The sequence below is a fragment of the Mobula birostris genome, chromosome 5, assembly GCF_030028105.1.
Source record: "Mobula birostris isolate sMobBir1 chromosome 5, sMobBir1.hap1, whole genome shotgun sequence".
NCBI lineage: Eukaryota > Metazoa > Chordata > Chondrichthyes > Myliobatiformes > Myliobatidae > Mobula > Mobula birostris.
This window is the reverse complement of record NC_092374.1, coordinates 11,433,825-11,456,049: the sequence shown is the minus strand read 5'-3', so window position 1 is coordinate 11,456,049 and position 22,225 is coordinate 11,433,825. Positions and strand designations below refer to the sequence as shown.

The 22,225-nt window shown below is 40.1% G+C and overlaps 1 protein-coding gene across 1 annotated transcript in view; it reads right to left on the bottom strand.

Annotated features, from left to right (window-relative positions):
- The window catches only part of rgs12b (regulator of G protein signaling 12b), a 159,540-nt gene extending 138,081 nt beyond the window's left edge, over positions 1-21,459 (bottom strand). Inside the window, exons 1-2 of the mRNA XM_072257618.1 lie at positions 21,338-21,459; positions 15,708-17,749 (exon numbers count right to left, since the gene is read on the bottom strand). Of these exons, the coding sequence (XP_072113719.1) occupies positions 15,708-17,603 (1,896 nt within the window). The 5' untranslated portion in view covers positions 17,604-17,749; positions 21,338-21,459. The remainder of the gene's footprint in view (positions 1-15,707; positions 17,750-21,337) is intronic.
- Positions 21,460-22,225: the final 766 nt, after the last annotated feature.

Genomic DNA, 22,225 nt, shown 5'->3' with positions numbered 1-22,225 from the left:
CAACTCACACAAAATGCTAGAGGAATTCAGCAGGCCAGGTATTATCTATGGAAATTAATTAACTGTTAACATTTCAGTTGACCTGCTGAGTTCCTTTGGCATTTTGTGAGTGTTAATTTATTTACAAAATGTCTTGCTTCATTCAGATTATCAGTTTCTGTTCCAAAATGAGGCATAGCAAGATATTATACTAGTGTAATCTGGAACATGTGGGGGTTAATTAACTATTCGTTTACTGGTGAAGGTAAACTGGTGACTGATGTGGATCCCAAGATGCAAAAGAACCAATATTTTTTTAAAAATCAATTAATCCATCTGGAAGGATAAAGTTAAATGTCTTTATTTATCTATAGTTTGTTGCAAAGGTACTTCCTCACAATCAAGAACCTTCTCTTTCATGAATCAAGTAGAGGTTCGTAGACAAGTGAACTAACAGTGGGTAAAGACGTAAAATGTATATGCAATAATTTTGAACATTGACTCAGATTTTCTAGCAGACATTATACAGCGATTGATGGGAAGGTGTACCTAATCTGTTGAGCACTTTTTTTAATATATATAACAATTTTGTGACTCCAGGGCAAAATTATATATTCCCTCCCTCACAAGGTGATACCCTATAATTTTTCATAGCATTAATTTCTACAAGATTCTGGCTCTTAAAAAAACTATTTGAATGACGGAGTTGGATTGAAGCACCTGATCATGTAGATGACATCACAATTGACGATGGTTTTTCGTTACCTCAATACTGGGGGTATTGAGTTTGTGGAACTGTAAGGTTATCAAGAATCTTCTAGCCAGTGATGGCATTTCAGGGTCATCAGGTGTTTCACAACTATAGATCCTTATGTATTAATCACCTTTACTCATGGACATCGAATAGTCAATTCCAAAGGCAAAGCCAACATATTGAAACCTAATCTGTATTTCCTCAGTATTTGCTTGTGAAGGACAACTTCTGAAATATGAAAATGCTCAACGTTCTCCAGTTCCTGTCCGTCAATGATGATCATATCTGGGGGATGTAATTGGCCCAGTCCAGGTTGTTAAAGTAACTTGGTTTTTCCAACTTTGAGTGTCAAAAACAGGCTGCAGTATGCCTGAGAAAATCATTTTTTTCTTTGTTGCTCGTAGTCCTCCCAACAGAGGTTAATGTATACTTGGTTTTGGCATAGAGGCAGGAGAGGCTAACATTAAAACCTAATCTGGACTTCCTCAATATTAGCCTTTGAAGAACAACTTTTATGTTACGAAAATGTTCATATTCTCTAGATCTTTCCCATCAATGATCACATCTGGGGCACTTAACTGGTCCAATCCAGGTTGTTGAAATACCTTGGCTAAAATGGTCCCCATTCATCTGATACTCAATATCAGCTAGCACAGAGCTTTGATTGATTATTTTCATGACAACAAGAAAGACAGAGTAACAAAAAAAAATGGAGCCAGTCTGGTGTAACAGGCTCCAGTTCAAATGGCAGACGATTTTCCAGCAGAATCACTGAAAAAGATGGAAGGTAATTATCTGGTCATGAAGGAGTTTTAGAATGGCAATTATTTTGTCTATGCAGCCAAAATTGGGTGTTGCAAATGATCAAATTAAATGCTTAGAGCATATTGATAAAGAACATATATGGTTAACAATCTTCTGGATCTGGTGGTGACAGAATGCAAAATTCCTGCACTTCAGTAACTGAAAAGATTTCCTCTAAGGGTGAGTAGTCAGTTCAGCAGAAATTGGGAAAGGATCGTCCTGAACCTAGAAAAGAGCATTACATCAGTAGTTACCACGAGGAGGCTTAGTCCTTTTTTTTGGAAGTAGTGAAAATATTTTGCTAGCTTTCCATGATCATTGAATCATGAGATCCAGTATCAGAAGATACAGCTGTACACTCACAGCAGACCCAAAATTTGGGTCTCTGGAAGGACGAAGCTTGAGTGTCCCTCAATCAGCCACAAATATGTAGTTATCTCCATCTCAATAAAGGCAGCATGTTAGAGAATGAAAATGGAGAGACTGAAGTGATCTCCTATAGTCCACTCTCCTCTCACGTCAGCTTCCTGCCTTTTCCACCTATCACCTCCCAGCTTCTTACTTCAACCCTCTCTCCCATCCACCTGGCTTCATCGATCACCCTCTAGCTTGTCCTCCTTCCCCTCCCCCCCATCATTTTATATGGCATCTTCCCCCTTTCTTTACAGTCCTGATGAAGGATCTCAACCTGAAACATCGACTGTTTATTCATTTGCATGGATGATGCCCAACATGGTGAGTTCCTCCAGCATTGTCTGTGTTGCTAATGTAAACGCTGCCAACATGCAGTGTGTCCGGTAGCATCTAGAGCAGGGGTTCCCAACCTGTGGTCCATGGACCCATTGCTAATGGTATTGGTCCATGGCATTAAAAAGGTTGGGAACCCCTGAATTGTAGAGAGCAAAACAGTTAAAATTGCAACCAAAAATGTTTGATTTCTAACTGTCCACTCCTCATGAAGTCCATCACCTGAAACATAACTCTATTCCTCTCTCCATACATGCTACCTAATCTGTTGAGCACTTTGTTTTTATTTCAAGCACATTAGCAATCCCTGCCTGATTGTCAGCCATATATAAGTGATTTCCCTCCCTATGATGAAAATGTTGAGTCTCTGTTCAACACATCTCCATTGTGACGTTGTTGAGATTACAAACTGCAAAAAAATAATATAAGACTATGGAAAAATAATTCACATTAGGGAATTATATTTAAAGAGTACAATAAAAATGCATAGGAAATCTGACATAAATAAAAGGCAAAACCTGTTAATGTAAAAACATAATATTGAGGATGAAAGGAAGTGATTGAAGTAGGAAGGACAATAATTAAATTAAGTGTGGAGAGTGTAGATTCAAGACTAATAGTCACCAAAACATTGGAAAGATGGATGGAAGAAAAACTAAAAATCATTCTATGCATTGCACTAAACCATAATATACCCATTTTTGAAGCTGTGGATGTAGACAAAGGAATAGTCATTCAATACAAATCTTCATCCAGCAGGAACAGAGAGTAATGGTGGCTTCCACTCAAAGGAGGACAAGAGGGCCTTCATGTAGTCCTAGTGAGAGATGATGATGGGGAAGTAGGACTACATGATGAAAAGAAGAATGTCGGACATTAGGAAACAAATAAAGTGCTTCTCCCTCTCTGGGTGTAAAAGATCATGTTAGATTAAAAAAAAGATGCATTATGAGACCTAACAAATGTCATAATAATCATGTCATGTCTACAATAGTCAGAAGACAGATAATGTTGAGATGATGCAGCAACACTTTAACCTTAAGCAAATTGAGCAAGTTCTACAAAAAAGTCCAAATTTTATTTGAAAAAATGTTTTATTTCTTGTATTAGTTCCAGTACATATCATTACACTACTATCCATCTGGACTTTATATCAAAGTCTAAGTGGAATACTATAAAATATTTATCAGTAATTTTAAGAAGGCTTGAAAAGTCACCTAATTTCAAGACTGCTGTGCCATCACCATCAGGAGTCATTGGAAAACAATGCCAACATTTTCACTTTGTTAGAATTACTACCAACCTCCCTCACTGAGGAATTAATAGCAGGTTGCAATGTATTAAAGGGCCAAAATAGCAATTTTATTCACTCATTGTTTGAGTCGTTTTCCCTTTTAGGAAATATGTACATCAAAAATAGAATATACATCCTGTTAAAAGTCAATGTACACTTGATCTCTTGGAGGTCTGAACCAGATCTTTCCAGTGAGCCTATAACTGCCAGAATGCTGAACAATTTCAACGAGTCCTATTTGTCTTTTTCTATATGTAAGAAATCAGAACAAAAAATTATTCCTGGAAATTACACCATCTAGAATTTAAGCTTATTACTCCATGAACTCCATCTACCACCCATGTCTAAGTTCCAGTTTCTTGATCATTATAAGGATAAAAGCGCAATCAACATTTTCAATGTAGCTCACTTTCAATTGTTTTCTTGAATGCTAAATCTATTTCATATTCTACATATTCAGTATACAGCAGCTGGAAACATTGAGTTTCGTAAATATTCTATTTGTGTTATCCCACCCTACTGTACTACCTTGGATGACTATTTATTCAGACTATTTATCCAGACGGAATATAAGGTGTTGTTCCTCCAACCTGAGTGTGGCTTCATCTTTACAGTAGAGGAGGCCGTGGATAGATATGTCAGAATGGGAATGGGATGTGGAATTAAAATGTGTGGCCACTGGGAGATCCTGCTTTCTCTGGCGGACAGAGCGTAGATGTTCAGCAAAGCGGTCTCCCAGTCTGCGTCGGGTCTCACCAATATATAAAAGGCCACATCGGGAGCACCGGACGCAGTATATCACCCCAGTCAACTCACAGGTGAAGTGTTGCCTCACCTGGAAGGACTGTTTGGGGCCCTGAATGGTGGTAAGGGAGGAAGTGTAAGGGCATGTGTAGCACTTGTTCCGCTTACACAGATAAGTGCCAGGAGGGAGATCAGTGGGGAGGGATGGGGGGGACGAATGGACAAGGGAGTTCATTACGGAGTTCAAATTTACTCCCAAGGAGGAAATAGCCCTTATGAGTAGGTGATTTTCAATTTCAGATAAATGTAATATTATGCAATGTGAGGACACAAACATAATTTAGTTGCATGAAGCACAATAAGGATTGAATGCTGAAGGCTACCTCACTACAGGAAAGATGTGGAAACTATAGAAAGGGTACAGAGGAGATTTACAAGGATGTTGCCTGGACTGCGGAGCATGCCTTATAGGAATAGGTTGAGTGAACTTGGCCTTTTCTCCTTGGAGCAGCGAAGGATGGGAGGTGACCTGATAGAGGTGTATAAGCTGATGAGAGGCATTGATCGTGTGGATAGTCAAAGAGGCTTTTTCCCAGGGCTAAAGTGGCTAACACAAGAGGTCACAGTTTTAAGGTGCTTGGAAGTAGGTACAGAGGAGATGTCAGGGGTAAGTTGTTTTTTTTTTATGCAGAGAGTGGTGAGTGCGTGGAATGGGCTGCTGGTGACAGTGGTGGAGGCGGATACGATAGGGTCTTTTAAGAGACTCCTGATGGGTACATGGAGCTTAGGAAAAAATAAAGGGCTAGGGGTAAGCTTAGGTAATTTCTAAGTAAGTACATGTTCGGCACAGCAATGTGGGCTGAAGGGCCTGTATTGTGCTGTAGGTTTTCTATATTTCTATGCTACCATTGATTTCTATTACACAAATCATTAAAACAGCATACCCAGTGCCCAAAATGGAAGGAGAAATCAATGAATGTTTGATGGATATTTACAAGTAAATTACTTATGAACTGCCATCCTCCAAGGTACATCTAATATATTTTGTTTGATATCTTTAGAACACCTCAATATTAATAAGTAGTACAAAGTAGGCTGAGAGAAATGAAGCTTGTAATATTAAAAACTTCAAGGTCTTTTCTTTTGAATTATGAGAACAGACCCAAAGGATGTGACATTTAAGCTTGAAAAGCACACATGTACGCCCAGATGCCACATTATTAGATACATCTGTACACTTGTTCGTTTATAAAAGTATCTAATTGGCCAATCATGCGGCAGCAACTTAATGCATAAAGGCATGTAGACATGTCCAAGAGGTTCAGTTGTTGTTCTGACCAAACATCAGAATGGGGAAGAAATATAATCTAAATGACTTTGACCATGGAATGATTTTTAGTGTCAGACAAGGCAGTTTGAGTATCTCAGAAATTACTGATTTCCTGGGATTTTCACGTACAGCAGTCTCTAGAGCTTACAAGAGAATTTTGTTTTATGAGAAACAAAAAACATCCAGTGAGTGGCAGTTCTGTGGGCAAAATTGCCTTGTTAATGAAAGAGGTCAGAGAAGAATGACCAGACAGGTTTAAGCTGACAGGAAGGTGACAATAAATCAAATAACGTGTTGTAACAATAGTAGGCAGAAGGGCATCTTTGAATGCACCACACATCGAACCTTGAAGTTGATGGGCTACAGCAGCAGAAGACTACACGAGGGTCCACTCCTGTACCTAATAAAGTGGCTATAGAGTGTATATCACTCAAAAAATTGGGTGGTATTGGCAAGGGGGAGAAGATGGCGGCGCGACAGCAGCGCACGCGGCCTCTCTGGTGAATGATATCTGTTATCTGTCCAGTAGGGGACCGTGCACAATTCTGATTTGATGGAGACGGACATGAGAGTACGGAGAAACAGCCGGAAAACTTCTGAAATGCCCGCTTCGCTGCCGCTGCTACTGTGTGGTAACCGGAATCTCCGGAGCAGAAGGCCCTGAAATCCTCAGCTTTGCTTGTTTCAGCGGCCGGGGCGAGGTCGAAGGCACTCGGGAGGCTGTATTGGAGGGGCTGGTCGGAGGCTCAAAGTTTTCAGACGAACGGACTCAGTGTTGGCCGTGGTCAGCTGCTTCCAAGGCAAAGGCAAGGTGACAGTGCCTGGAGGTTTATGGCAGGGAGTTTCTCACTTTTGCCGCCTGCTATCGGGGACTCGGGAGTCGATTGACTCGGGGACTTTTGAGACTTTTTTTTACCGTTCCCATGGTTTGTTCTTCATCAAATTATGGCATTGCTTTGCAATGCTGTAACTATATAATTATGTGGTTCTGTCAGCATTAGTCTTTGGTTTGTCCTGTTTTCTGTGATATCACTCTGGAGAAAAATTATATCATTTCTTAATGAATGTACGCATTTCTAAATGACAATAAAAGAGGACTGAGTGTTCTCATAATCTAAATGCAAAAATATGGATTTGCAACAAGAATTCAAGTGAAAGCTGGAAGAGTAGTCATCCTAATTATAGGTTTATTTAAGGCATCCGTTAGTCTTGCGAGACCATGGATCTGCGCCTGGAAAGTCTTCACTCTCTAGGGCGCAGGCCTGGGCAAGGTTGTATGGAAGACCAGCAGTTGCCCATGCTGCAAGTCTCCCCTCTCCACGACACCAATGTTGAGGGAAGGGCATTAGGACCCATACAGCTTGGCACCAGTGTCGTCGCAGAGCAATGTGTGATTAAGTGCCCTGCTCAAGGACACAACACGTTCCCTCGGCTGGGGCTCAAACTCACGACCTTCAGGTAGCTAGTCCAATGCCTTAACCACTTGGCCACATGCTCACAAAAATTATAGGTTAGTCAGCACTATTTAAATCTCCAGCTCATTTTTCTTTCACCATCTTTTGTTGATAGGAAGAGTATCCTTTTGAGAGTATCACTTAAATTTACCAGAAGCATTTTTGACTTTTGCCCTTATAAAGGAGATTGTATGTTAAAAAAGTGTGTAGATGTGCTTCAACTTGAAGTTTTAGAATTGCTGAACCAAATAGTACCAAATATTATTCTATTTCTGCAAGTTTGTGAGATTCACAAAGATGAAGAGACATTTTATTTCAAGGCTATCCAAGCCCTACAAGAAGTTTACGTATTTATCAAAAGGGGAAATAAATTGTGAACAGAATGGACAGAAGAGGTTTAATCAGACCTCTTGTGTAGCAGTTCAAGTAGTTTTGTGATTTGTGTGAAACTACAGAATATAAACACAGAAAATGATGGCAGACTCCACAAAGAATCTAGACTGAGACATAAAGTTGTTCTCTCCAATCTAAGGCTTTTAAAAGTTTTAAATTTTAACCAAAGTAGGAAAAATTGTTTCAAAATAAAATACAATACTTTACAAAACTGGTTGTTACAAGAATTACTGATCAACTTATGAGTGTACTCAATTTATTTCCTTGAGTTCTCCACATTTCTATTTCTAGGATTGGTAAGAGCAGCAAGAGAGGTAAGACGTACTAGGTAGAAAAGGCCTTCTGCGAGAGAGAAGTGATTTTATTTCCTTAAAACTTAGCTCCACTTCTGTGATACAGAGAGTAAATTATTAAAGGCACCTAATACACCTTGACTTAAAAATATAAGAAAATGTCCAGTGGAGTACATTTTTCATAATGGTAACCAACAAAACCCATTTCTAAAGTAATTTTAATCTTGTATTTCATTCTAATGCCATACTAATAAGATCAAAGCTCAAATGAATATTTACATTTGTCAGTCATTACAGTTACATTGATCATATTTAGCAATCTCATTTGACGGCTCAGAAGTTTTGCACTTGGATATTTAACATTTGCACAATCTATCTAATGATATTAAATGCCAGTACAGGCATTAATTGCAGACGCACAGTATCCATCTGTCTGTCTGCTGTACTCTACAAACCTGATTAATTAAGCAAAATAGATGAATAATTTATGCTCATCTGAGGCCCTAAGACACACTCTTGTCCTAATTCATGATGCTGCTCTCAACAGATACTGTCTGGATCTGCTAACCATCTCCAACAATTTTCTAAGTGCCAAAAAAAAACCTACGTATACATTTGAGAAATTAACAAACATTTGTGGAATTACAAGTTAAAAAAGCCCTTCCCTAAATGACTAAATTTTATCAAATTATGAATAAAAATGTGTATCACTTATCATTTATTTTACAAGATGAAAAGCTATCAAAGCCATATTCACAATCAGCATGGTGGCTAACTATATTTATTTTCGCTGCTTTCGATTTGTTTCCCAGCACAATTTCCTAAATAAGTATTTAGTTTATCCAAATGCATAACAAAGTAGAAACTTAGGCATTTTAGATGTGTTCTGCAATTTTTAAAGCATCATTTATAGTGTACTGGGTATTATCATTTCAAGACCTAATGACAATTCTCAGTTCAAATGATTACACTCCCTTAGTTTTTGACTACATTTACAGCTTTGTATAGACTCTTCGAAAGTTACAGCTATTCCGCACCCCCCACGCCACAGTAGTGTTATTTCCAGTTAATCTCACTGAGATTTAGGATATCAAGATTATGATATTTCAGTAGCATTCCCAAATACTTTAAAAAAGGGAAAGCACTGACAATCTCTAAAATTGTTTTAGAATGCGACTCTTGAAAGAGGACTGTTGCAACATCTATGGTGATATCAGAGATAAAATGTGACTTGTGTATGTAAAATGACCAGAGATCTGTTTCTATACTGTCTTATTCTATATTTAAATAAGAGTTGCCATACGCAAACAACTTAGCATAGTGATTAGCACAGTGATTTATAGCACTAGCGAATTGGGGTTCAATTCCTGCTGCAGTCTGCAAGGAGTTCGTTTTCCCCTTGACTGCCTGGGTTTCCTCAGGTGTTCCAGCTTCCTCCCACATCCCAAAGATGTGCAGGTTAGTGTTAGTAAATTGTAGGCATGCTACGTTGGCACCAGACACGTGACAACACTAGCAGGCTGTCCTCAGTACGTCCTCAGACTTTGTTGGTTATTGTCACAAAGACACATGTCACTGCATGTTTCAACATACATATGACAAATAAAGCTAATCTTTAGATTTTTAATAATAGAATACTCTCCACTTGCCAGTGTAGCAACAGCTTGCAAGCATCTCAAACACTGCCAGGACAAATCAGCTAGCTTTACTAGCACTAAATATGCATTTCTCCCTCCCACCACCACCACCAGTAATGTGTGGTGCGTGGCCAAGTGGTTAGGGCATTGGGCTCATGATCTGAAGGTCATGAGTTTGAGTCTCGGCCAAGACAGCATGTTGTGTCTTTGAGCAAGGCACTTAACCACACACTGCTCCAGTCCACCCAGCTGAAAATGGGTACTGGCAAAATGCTGGGGGTTAACCTCGCAATAGACTGCCGTCCTATCCGGGGGGGGGGGGGGGGGGGGGGGGAGAAAGAGTCTGATATGGTCTCATACTCTCAGTCACTTCACGCCACAGAAACCAGCACATAAGCACCGGCCTGATGGGCCACAAGGCTCTGGACAGACTTCAACTTTTTAAACCACCGGTAATGCACACCTACAAATGCAGACAGGCTATTCTGACAGCACCTATCAAATACATGACCTCTACCAACAAAAACAAGGACCACAGATACATGAAAACGCACCCCTGCACTGCCTTTCAAGTCATGCACAATCCTTTCTTGAATATATATCATCAGTCATTTATTACAGCAAGATTTGAGTTCTGCAGCTTCATACAAACAGCAGTAACTTCACCAGCAGGACTGCATAGAAACATAGAAAATAGGTGCAGGAGTAGGCCATTCAGCCCTTCGAGCCTGCACCGCCATTCAGTATGATCATGGCTGATCATCCAACTCAGAACCCTGTACCAGCCTTCCCTCCATACCCCCTGATCCCTTTAACCACAAGGGCCATATCTAACTCCCTCTTAAATATAGCCAATGAACTGGCCTCAACTGTTTCCTGTGGCAGAGAATTCCACAGATTCACCACTCTCCGTGTGAAGAAGTTTTTCCTAATCTCGGTCCTAAAAGGCTTCCTCTTTATCCTCAAACTGTGACCCTTCGTTCTGGACTTCCCCAACATCAGGAACAATCTTCCTGCATCTAGCCTGTCCAATCCCTTTAGGATTTTATATGTTTCAATAAGATCCCCCCTCAATCTTCTAAATTCCAATGAGTATAAGCCTAGTCGATCCAGTCTTTCATCATATGAAAGTCCTGCCATCCCAGGAATCAATCCGGTGAACCTTCTTTGTACTCCCTCTATGGCAAGAGTGTCTTTCCTCAGATTAGGGGACCAAAACTGCACACAATACTCCAGGTGTGGTCTCACCAAGGCCTTGTACAACTGCAATAGTACCTCCCTGCTCTTCAACTCAAATCCTCTTGCTATGAATGCCAGCATACCATTCGCCTTTTTCACTGCCTGCTGTACCTGCATGCCCACTTTCAATGACTGGTGTATAATGACACCCAGGTCTCGTCGCACCTCCCCTTTTCCTAATTGGCCACCATTCAGATAATAATCTCTTTTCCTGTTTTTGCCACCAAAGTGGATAACCTCACGTTTATCCACATTAAATTGCATCTGCCATGAATTTGCCCACTCACCTAACCTATCCAAGTCACCCTGCAACCTCTTAGCATCCTCCTCACAGCTAACACTTCCGTCCAGCTTCGTGTCATCTGCAAACTTGGAGATGCTGCATTTAATTCCCCCATCTAAGTCATTAATATATATTGTAAACAACTGGGGTCCCAGCACTGAGCCTTGCGGTACCCCACTAGTCACAGCCTGCCATTCTGAAAAGGTCCCGTTTATTCCCACTCTTTGCTTCCTGTCTGCCAACCAATTCCCTATCCACATCAATACCTTACCCCCAATACCGTGTGCTTTAAGTTTGCACACTAATCTCCTGTGTGGGACCTTGTCAAAAGCCTTTTGAAAATCCAAATATACCAGTGTTTCAAAAAGGAGATTCACCACTGTCTTCTCAACAGCACTTAAATGATGGACTAGCCAGCAACACCTACTTTCCAAAACATTTTAACATGTTACAGATTAGAATCACCACTAATTAAAAATTATAGAAAATATTAGATAATTTATCAGCAACACAACTGCACAAATCATGTATAAAAGTGCTGAAGAATCAAATAACGGTACATAGGGAAGAAAAGATAAACAGAAAAAAATCCTACCAAATTACACTTAGAATTAGATGCAGTTTGAAAAAAGATAAAACTTGCTTTAATATTTAATTTCAAATGACTAAGGCTCAAAATTAATGCCTGCATTACCAACTGAAGATCAGCTTCTGCACATAGATGCTTCAAACAAGTTTTCCAAAATCTATCATATGATCTTTTTACTATTACGTCATGAGATTAAACTTATACCTGAACCACTACGAAGCATATCAGGGTGCAACAGAAGGCTGGCAAACAAAGAGACCAAATCCACAGTTCCCCAAATATGCAGCACAAACAGATGGGGTGGCGGATATAGCATATTTAAATTTGCTGACAACACCACCGTCAATGACCGAGTCAAAGGTGGCAACAAATCAGCATGTAAGAGGGAGACTGAAAATCTGGCAGCGTGGTGCCACAACAACAGCAACCTTTTACTCAATGTCAGCAAGACCAAGAAGCTGATTATTGACTTTAAGACGAGGAAACTGAAGGACCATGAGCCAGTTCTCCTCAGGTGATCAGAGGTGGAGAGGATTAACAACTAAATTCCTTGATGTTATCATTTCAGAGGACCTGTTCTGGGCCTAGCATGCAAGTGCTATTAAGTAGAAAGCATGGCAGCAACTCTACTTACTTAGGAGTTTGTGAAGATTTAGCATGTCATCTAAGACCTTGACAAAATTTTTATAGATGTGCGGTGGAGAGTACATTGAGTGGTTGCATCACGGCCTGGTATGGAAACACCAAAAGCCTACAAAAAAGTAGTGGTTTATGGCCCAGTCCATCACAGGAAAAGCCCTCCTCACCTTTGAGCACATCTATACTGAACACTATCATAGGAAAGCAGTGACCATAATCAAGGACTCCCACCACAATGTTCAGGAACAGTTATTACTCCTCAACCATTAGGCTTTTGAACCAGAGGGGATATCTTCATTCAACTTCACTCACCCCATCACTGAACTTTATCCACAATCAGTTCAAGGACCCTTCATCTCAATATTTTATGTTTAATTATTATTTCTTTTCTTCTTTTTGCACTTGCACAGTTGTTTTTCTTTGGATATTGGTTGTCCTGTTGGGGGAGGGGCAATATTCATTGATTCTTCTGTGTTTCTTTATATCTATTGTGAATGCCCACAAAAAGAAATAAATCTCAGGGTTGTGTATGGTGACATACACAATAATACTTCAATAATAAATTTAATTTAAACTTTGATATGGCATGCTTGCCTTTGCAGGTCTGTGCACAGAATATTGCGAGTTGGAAAATTACTTTGCAACTTCACAGAACACAAGTTAGACTGCACTGGAATTAGAGTGTACAGTTCTGGAACAGTGTGATTGCAATGAAGATAGTGCAGAAGAGATTCACCAAGATTGGAGGATTTCAGTAATGGGGAGAAATTGGACACACTGGGCTTCTTTACCCTGAAGCAAAGGGGGCCAAGTGGAGATCTAACAGAAATGTAAAATTATGAGAGAGGCACCAATAGGGCAAGTAGTCAAAATATTTTTTGGGTGATAGGGGTATTAAAATGAAGAGGACATAGGTTACAGTAGGAAGAAGGAATTTTAAAGGCAGACTGAAAGGTCGGCTTTATTTAAACTACACAGATTGATTTGTATCTGGGACACGCAGCCAGAACAAGACACAATTACTGTACTTACACAGACACTTAAATAGCCAGGTTTAGAAGGACAAAGTCCTAATGTGGGCAAATGATATTAATGTAGATGGGTAAGAAGATCAGCATAGAGTGGGATACACTCTTTCATCACTGTATGACAACTCTATGCTTCAGCATCTTGAGTCACCTCTTTTGCAATCATCAACCAGACAATATATCTTGCATTTAAGGGAGGTAATCCAAATTTATATTTGGTTGATAGTTCAACCTTTGGGACCCAAAATTATAGACAGTGTCTTTCCATGTATATTTCTGCATCAAATGAGGCTTGCTTAACAGCCTTCACAGCAGCTTTGTAACATAAAAGGCAGAGCAATGGGTATGAACAGGTTCACATAAGATAAATTAGTAAAAATCCTAGCTGTGTAATTAAATAACAACACTATTCTTCCCTATTTCAGTTGGCTATCCTACATACAGAAAACAAAAATGCTCTTGTTACAGCTCAAGACAACATTCCACTGGAGAATTTACTCACAATTTTCTCCATTCCATGTATTTATACATTATTCACTCTGCGGTGAAAAAACAGACTGACTTCTCGGCATCTATCATTCAATCTAATCAATGAAAAATGTCACCTGTGAAATCTCTAAAGGACAAAAACAATTTACTCATTAGTGAGAGATTACCATTTTTTTTAGGCTTTTAGCAAAGTTCCACCCTTTGTTTTAAATTTGGTGAAAGTTCATATTATTTATATATAACTTTTAAAACACTGAAAATGTAATATATCTGCTAATTCCTTTGAGGAAAATTGGTTATAAAAATATGCTCCACTGCCTGGACGTATTAACCATTATTAGCTGATCAACGACTTCTTTTCCAGCTCAAATTTCTGTTAAGTTGTTCACAAAACGTAGCCCAACTTGGAATTTGCTTTTTCCAAGTAACAATAGAAACCAACAGACTTGTAAGTTATTACCACTCTTTTGGTATATTCCATTGACTATTTTCCCACTATATCTACAAATGCAAATTACTGGGATAACAAGTTTTCTTGTAATTCAATAAAGGAAGTTCTTTCTTAGTTGGACATCGTAAACTGGAACAGACAAAATTAACATTTTATTCACACCATTCACAAACTGAGGTCAGGCTTTTAAATCCCATAAAGGTCAGTGCCAGAAATACTCAGCATGCCAGGCAGCACTTTATTGGAAGAGTAGGAGTCAATGTTTCAGGCTGGTGACCCTTGGCCAAGAAGGTCACTGATCTAAAAATGAAGTTTCTCTCCTTGCACATGCTGCTTTACTGACTTTACCTGGCATTCTTTTTAAATACTCAATCCAATAGCTGCCATATTTTGCTTTCTGACAAAATTAGCAATGCTAGGTATACGCATCTCCTGGCTTAGAAACAGTTGAAATAAACACAGCTGAAAGAGACTTCCAAGGTTTCTCTATATGTAGCAAGACTATATGTAGAGCCTTCCACTGGTAAGCAAGCTATGTAAGGAAACTGCAACAGTTGTGCAGTTTAATTTTCTGCTTTAAGTAACACAAAGACATATCAGTATTTCACAATGATTTAAATCTAACAGCGAGACGCCACAAAACATTTTTACTTCCTTGGACATGACTACCCAATGGGACACAATTCCAGAGGCATAGTGAACAGATCCAAGAAATATTCAGTGAATCTAATAGGAATCATGGATAAGATCAGCAGAGGATGTCTTTAAATATTCCAAAGCCCCAGCTGTTCCTCTCCATAGTCACCTTCTGAATTCTTGATGCAATTAATCATATAACCGGAAATCTTCATTACTGTAACACAGTTACCAGTCAAATAATTATATAAAACAACTTGAACAGATTAGTGACAAATCTGAGCATTCTCCCTCCCTCGTTCACAATTAACTCTTCAATTATAGCTTAAAATGTATAAAAATTAAGTATATTCCATGTTGATTATATCATTTACATGCCTTGGATACACGTTTCTTACAATGCATTAAATAATGTGTAAACTCTCTCATTTCATCACTAAGTTTAATACACCTAGAGGACATGAAGGAAAAGGTTTTGCAACAATTTCTGTAGTGCACTTAAAGGCTTTGGCACACTACAGATGTAGCATCTTCAGTATGTACGCACATACCACAGGCACCCTGCTTCCATCAGCCGACTTCACAGCGACTTAAAGCCTTTGTAAACGTTTTTTACTGTAAAGGGAAGATAAATCATCTTTAAGGTACGGTTGATGTATTCTGTAGCATGTAAGGAGTAGTGTAATTGTTTAGAATTGTTACAAGCACATGCAACAAGTTAGTTGAAGCCAAAAAATGGATGAATCTCTGTTATGTGCTTGCAATTAGAATGTAAATCTGGTAGCTGTAAACAAAAATAAACATGCTACCTCAACTTTCTTAAAAACAAATGCAAAGCAAAAGAAGTTCAAGTGTGCACCTTTGATAATTATCAAATACATCTTATTTTCAAACGCATACAGTGCTCTAATAAAAATCACATACCTTGTTATCTTTGCTTTTCTTGTTATTCTGTTGTATCCCAAACATTTTTTCCATACCAAACAATTTACTTGTCAGTTCATTCTTTTGAGCTACATTTCGAAAAGGCTGACTTAAGCCACTTCCAACTCTATACTTTTCGGTCTGAATCTTGCTCATTGGAGGGGGAAGATCTTTCTTCAGTGTACTACAGTTGACACTGGATAATCCATCTGTGGATTCTGCGTAAGATTCCTGATCACTACTGCTACAGTACTGCCAATCTTTATGGACATGAAGGGGCAGCCATCTAGGAGGCCCACAAGGCACACTGTTCATAACTTCAGATTTCTTAGCTGGATTTAACACAGACCGTGGAGATGTTCCAGGAACGTCGAGCCGGGAAGGAATAAGGTGTCTATTACCATTATGCAAAGAGCATTCATTCTGTGGCAACTCTGAAAGCCGAGATGCAAGATATTTGTTTTCTAATTCCTGACGACAACCATTCCACTGAGTACCTTGAATGTGTCCTTTACCTTGTACATTAGCCCAGGCAGCACTGAGAGCGTGTTTGTTTGAGCTGGTCCCTAGATCAACAACGAGAACTCGATTATTCTTTTCCTCATGACTATAGCATCCAATTCCACTATCACTGTTACTACTAATACTATTGTTCTGCTGTCCATCGGATGAGTCTCCGTCAAGAAAGGCTCTTGCCCGTGCACTTTCAAATGACTCCCCGATGTCCTTGTACAACACCGATACAAACTGAAGAACAGGTTGAGAGGAAGGGGGAAACTCTAAGCAGCCGTTGGCGTCTGGATCTGGTGTGCACTCAATACCAAAGCGTCTGGAAATTCCCTGGTGAATTTTGTGCTGACAAAGATCGGGATCAACCATGAAGACATGACATGAAGTCCTCAACCCACCTTCACAGTCAACAGCTAGGCGCTGATCATCAAACATCTGCATCGTAACCAATCCAAAGAACCGTCGGTCATCGGGACACACAGCACTGAAAGCCAACTTTTCTGCTGGGTATAAAGCTAGCACATGATGTTTGTCATTAAACAGTTTAACACAGTCGTGCATTATTTTCATCAGGACAAGAGAATGAATCTTCTGCTCGGCACGCAAACGACGCATGCACCCACGGATGGCCTGCAGGCTTTCGTTTTCCAGATTTGAGCTTGTTGAAGGCAACTCAATAGAACCCAAGTAGCCTACAATCATTCCAACATTCAGAATGCTAGCATCTAGAGCAAATCCATCTTGGCTTTCCAGACCATTGATAAAAACCGAGTCATCGTTCAATACCTTCTGCACTTCGTCTTCAGAAAGTGAATTGTGGTTCTTTTTTGCACTTTTGCGACTGACAGGAAGCCCACTGATTTTTTCAGTGCCGTGTCTTGGCTGCTGTATACAGTTCCGACCACATTTCCTAGAACTATTGGAATTGTCAAATAGCATTTTAAAAATCCCACCCGACTGTACATCAGCCACAACCTTTTCAGCTCTATTTAGCCCCAGTGTTTTGGGCTTTGTCTTATTGTTCACCCATGCCACTTTGTCTTCACCAAAATTAAGTTCTTCATCACTGGAACCTGTATCACAGTGATTACTACCATCAGCAATGACAAGCCGAAGTACACCTGTGCACTGCCCTATCAATTTCACTACATCTTCATGAGAGGCTTTAGAGACATTAATGTCGTTAACAGTCAGTATACGGTCACCAGATCTAAGCCCAACAAAATGTGCTGGGCTCCCTTTAAGGATGCAGCTAAGCACACATGGAGCTTGTCCAGAAAGGGTAAATCCATATCCGGTTCTTCCTCTCGCGATATCAACATTCCTCACCCGAATGGAAGGATTGGTGCTCGAACGACGTTTCACTTGATCAGCTTGTCTCTGCATTGTTTAAATTCCCACAACAGAGCAATATTAATATCAGCACATTACTGAAATGGCCAGGGATTGATCAGCTGAATATTTCAGGAAAAAGCTCCAATTATCTCTTCTAAGTTCCATCCTAGTTCATGCATATTGTCCCAGTGAAACATCTGAAAAGACAAAAAATATATCAAGCCAATTGCTCATATGTTATGGCAGTTTTTATGAACTGGCCTGGTGCAGTCAGTATACTTTCAGAACTTGCCCTTGAAGATAGATGAAATTCTAATTCTAAAAAGGGCAATATTTTCTTCCCTCAAAAATGTTGTATTTTCAGAAATAAAATAGAACCTGATGAAGGGTCTCAACTCCAAACGTCAACTGTTTTATTTTTAGAGATGCAGTACAGTACTAAGCCAAGTTACACCCATGTGACCAATTAACCTACTAACCCGTACTTATTTGGAAAGTGGGAAGAAACGGAAGCACCCAGAGGAAACCCACACGGCCATGATGAGAATACACAGACTTCTTCCAGACAGCCGTGGAATTGAACTTGAGTTGTTGGCATTGTAGCAGTGCTAAGCTAACCACCACAGTACTGTGCTGCCCTTAAACTAGATATCCATCCAATAGCAATAAACTGACTGGAACCCATACCTACTTGAAGACTGAAGCCTTAATGCAGGACCTTAGACCACTCAGCCATGCAACCACAGTTCATTCCCCTCCATATCTAACCTGCTGAGCTCTTCCAGCATTTTGTTTGTGTTCCTAGCATCTGCAGAATCTTGAGTCACTGCTCTGTGGAATGAGAACTTTTCCCCACATGTTAAGAATTTACAAATACTATAGCCCTTCACAACAGAAAAGAGAACATATTTCATAAAATTTCATCTGAAACCATCTTCCACTTATCATTATTTTCACTGAGTTTCAGTGTGGCCGAGGTGGAAGTGTGCTCGTTGTGTGATGGAGGTTTGAGTTTATGATCCACAGACACCAAAAAGATCACTGTAAGCATATCAGGAAAGTGTGAAGACTCTGGGTCTCTTTTAAACTCAAAGAACATGGAAACTGCTCCTATGGCCCTGCATGTCAGTCAATCCCACTCAGCAGTACTTGGTCTGTAGCTGACTACGTCTTGGCAATTCGAATGCCTGTCCAGATGCTTCTCAAATGTTGTGAGAGTAGTTGACTCTGCCACCTTTTAGGCAGAGTGTTGCAGATTGTGACCAACTTCTGGGTTGCTATGAGAGGTCTTCTTCTCTAACCCTCTTCAATCTATGCCCTTTGATCTTAGGCAATTCTGCAATGCTGAATACTCTTTTTACATTTCTCAATAGGGTAGAATTTATCTGCCTCAAGGAAAACAAACCCAGTCTATCCAATCCTGGGGTCGATACCAAAGATCAAAGCCCAAGGGTCAATCGGAGATCTATAAATAAAGACCACGGAGTCAGAGGCCAGATCTGTGAATCTGCTGGAGGCAGCCTATCCTGGTGTTGGAGGACGGTCTGTGTGCAAGAGTAGGTGGGAGGGAGGAAAGGGGCTTATTTTGCTGTCGTTGTTTCTGCTGAACATGGGTGGGTATACTATATTGGTACCAGCATGGCAGAATCCCCCTAGCACATCCTTGATTTGTATTGGTTGTGAAACATTCACTGTATGTTTGAATGTAAATTAATGAATCTGAATTCCTCATAACTGAAACATTCCATTCCAGACAACACCCTAGTGAACCCCTCTCCAGTGCAATCACATCCTTCTAATTTTCTGTGAAGTGTGTATACTATTTTATCTGAAGGAATAACGGGATTGTGAATACCCAACAGAGATTTTCAAATCATGCAGGGCTTTAAAAGAGGAAAATAAAGTTTCCACTTATAGGAATGAGAGTAACTAGAGGCCATCATTATAACAGATGCTCAGGCAAATCTATTATGGAATTCAGGCGACTTGCATTTATCTAGAGGGCAGTGCCAATATGAATCTCACTACCCAAGTTAATAGTTAAGGAGAGTAGCATAGATGCATTTAAGGGGATGGTGGGTAAGCAAATGAGGGAGATGGAAATAGATTTCAATGAGTAAAGAAGGAAGTGTTCCAAATGGAAGATGAATTGATTGGAAAATATGGCCCAAATCTGCACCAAGTATCTGCATAATGCTAAAGACCACACGACCAAAGATGAGTTGCTGCAGTGAGATGTAGAGTCACAAAGCACAGAATTTGGTCCAATTTGCCTATGCCCATCCAGATACCCATCCAAGCTGGTCGCATCTGCCCATGGTTGGCCCATATCCCTCTGAACCTTTCCTATCCTCTTAAATGTTGTTTTTGTATCTGCCTCAACTACTTCCTCTGGCAACTCATTCTTCATATGGACCACCCTCTGCAAAAATAAAATGTCCCTCAGCTTATTATTAAATCTCCCCCCTTTCACTTTAAACTTACGTCCTTTAGTTCTTGATTCCCCAATCCTAGTGCACAGGGACCTTATCTCCACCCGCTCATGGTTCTGTAAATCTCAATCTCCTATAATCCAAAGAAATAAATCCCAGCCTGTCCAACCTCTGTTTATAATTCACTCAAATTTTGTTAACATCTAACTCTTTTCTGTACTCTTTTAAGTTCAATACAGTAATATCTTTCCTACAGCAGGGTTGATTAATAGATATGTTCCAACATTCAGGTGAGACATTAAATCCAGATCCCATTTTCAAGTGGATGGAAGAAAGGACAAGCATTATTTCCAAAAGAAAATAGTAAAGCAGTTATCCACAGTATCCTGATCAATATTTATTATTCAATGCTCATCATGAAAACAGATTACTTGGTTACCATCAGCTTGCCTTTGTACAGGGCTTACTATGTACAAGCTGGCCACTGTAAATTAGTAGAACAATGAATGCACTACATGACTATTTAATTGATTACAAAGCATTTTCTGAGATTTTGAGATCACAAGAAGCATTATATAATTCTGTCTTTACTAAATAAGAGCAGAAAATACTCAGTTCTCAGTAATCAGGCAACATCTTGTGAAGCACGACTTTTTAATCTATCTCATTTGTTCTGATGATAGATTACAAGTCAACTAACTACAGCAGTCTCGTAAAGGTTGTCTTCATGAGATCTTTTAAACATTGCTCCTGTTAATAAGCAAATCTTAAAGCAACCAAAAACAGGAAAATATAATTTTCTGTATCATTTTAATATTAAACTGCATGCTCTTAACTGTATCTGTGCTCTTAAAATAAAAAGCATCAACTATCAAGATCCACATTATCTCTTATACTTAATGAGTAACAATGCTAAAATTCGCTACCGCATTTATAATCCGCTCCAGGTTTCTAAAATATATTAATATACGCCAGAATTACAATTCACCAAGAGGGGAAAAAAAACTTCGTTAGTAACAATGGAGAAGAAAACTTTGAGACTTTAAGGATACTCCGTAACAGGTTTTCTTTCAAGCGCCTTCTCTGCACTCTCCGCATTTTAAATGATTCATCTTTATCGGATCGATAAAATCCTAGCCGGACGATTTGGTTTTAACGGTCGTGTTTGGGCGCTTCAAACATCGCTCCCAGGATAAAAGGGCGAACAAAATCCACCTTCAAATCAAAGGTGCTTTTCCATTTTGGCGTGGCACAACTATCAACACAAAACTAAGTGCTGAGGAAAAAGACAAAAAGCATGCAACCAACAATAGAAAACATTTTCTTTCTTTCCAACTTATTTTGCTTACATACCAGAGCATCTTATCCCTAAACTCTCAAGAGTGCTAAATGTATCCGCAGTCCGCAGCCAGTCTACAGACTGTGTAAGTTCAGTGCTGGGAAGGGGAGCGAGCCGCCCTGGGGACCGCTCCAAATGGCTTCTTGTTCTACAACTTGGGAGGCTTCTCCCCTGCAAAACTTCCAGCTCAACTGTTGCGCTACAAGGGGTAGGCGGGGCGGCGGCGCGCTCACCCTGCCTCACGACGGACCAATCAGCAAAGGGAATTCCCTGTTTCGACGCGGTCTCCAATGGTAACCGCAATTTCCATTGGAGCGGACACCTATCAATCACCGACAATTCCCTCCCATATCGCGCATTATTGACGGCGGATCTTGTGGGGGGGGGTGAATTTTAGTGACTCAAAGGGAGGATTTAAACTACGCATCTCGCCGACATAACCCAGTAAGTTTAAAACTAGCTTTTCGTGTTGCAAATTCGTCTCCCAACTGTAATTAAAAACGTGACTGACATTGGGTATGAACAATAAGAGTCATTGCCCCGCAACCGTTGTCAACTGAAACAGATGCGATCTGACAATGGGTTCTGCCCAATGGGTTCTGCCCAACGATGAAACGAATCATTTATTTTCAAAAATTTTTATTGTAAAAAATACGTAATGAAAATCAACCCCCCGGTGGCATCAAACGAACTTTTTGCAGGGTTTCGCTCCCTCAAGCACCGTGCAAGCGAACGGCGCAGCGTCCGTTAGTTTTTGAAAAGGTGGAATTCCGTTGGGAGCGCCGGCGCACGCGCGTCCCGGAGACCTTCTGCGCAGACGCTCGCGCTGTGCCCGGGCTTCGCGCCCGCGTGAACGGGCCTCGGCGTACGCTGCGCACGCAGAGCAGCGCGCTCTCGCGCGT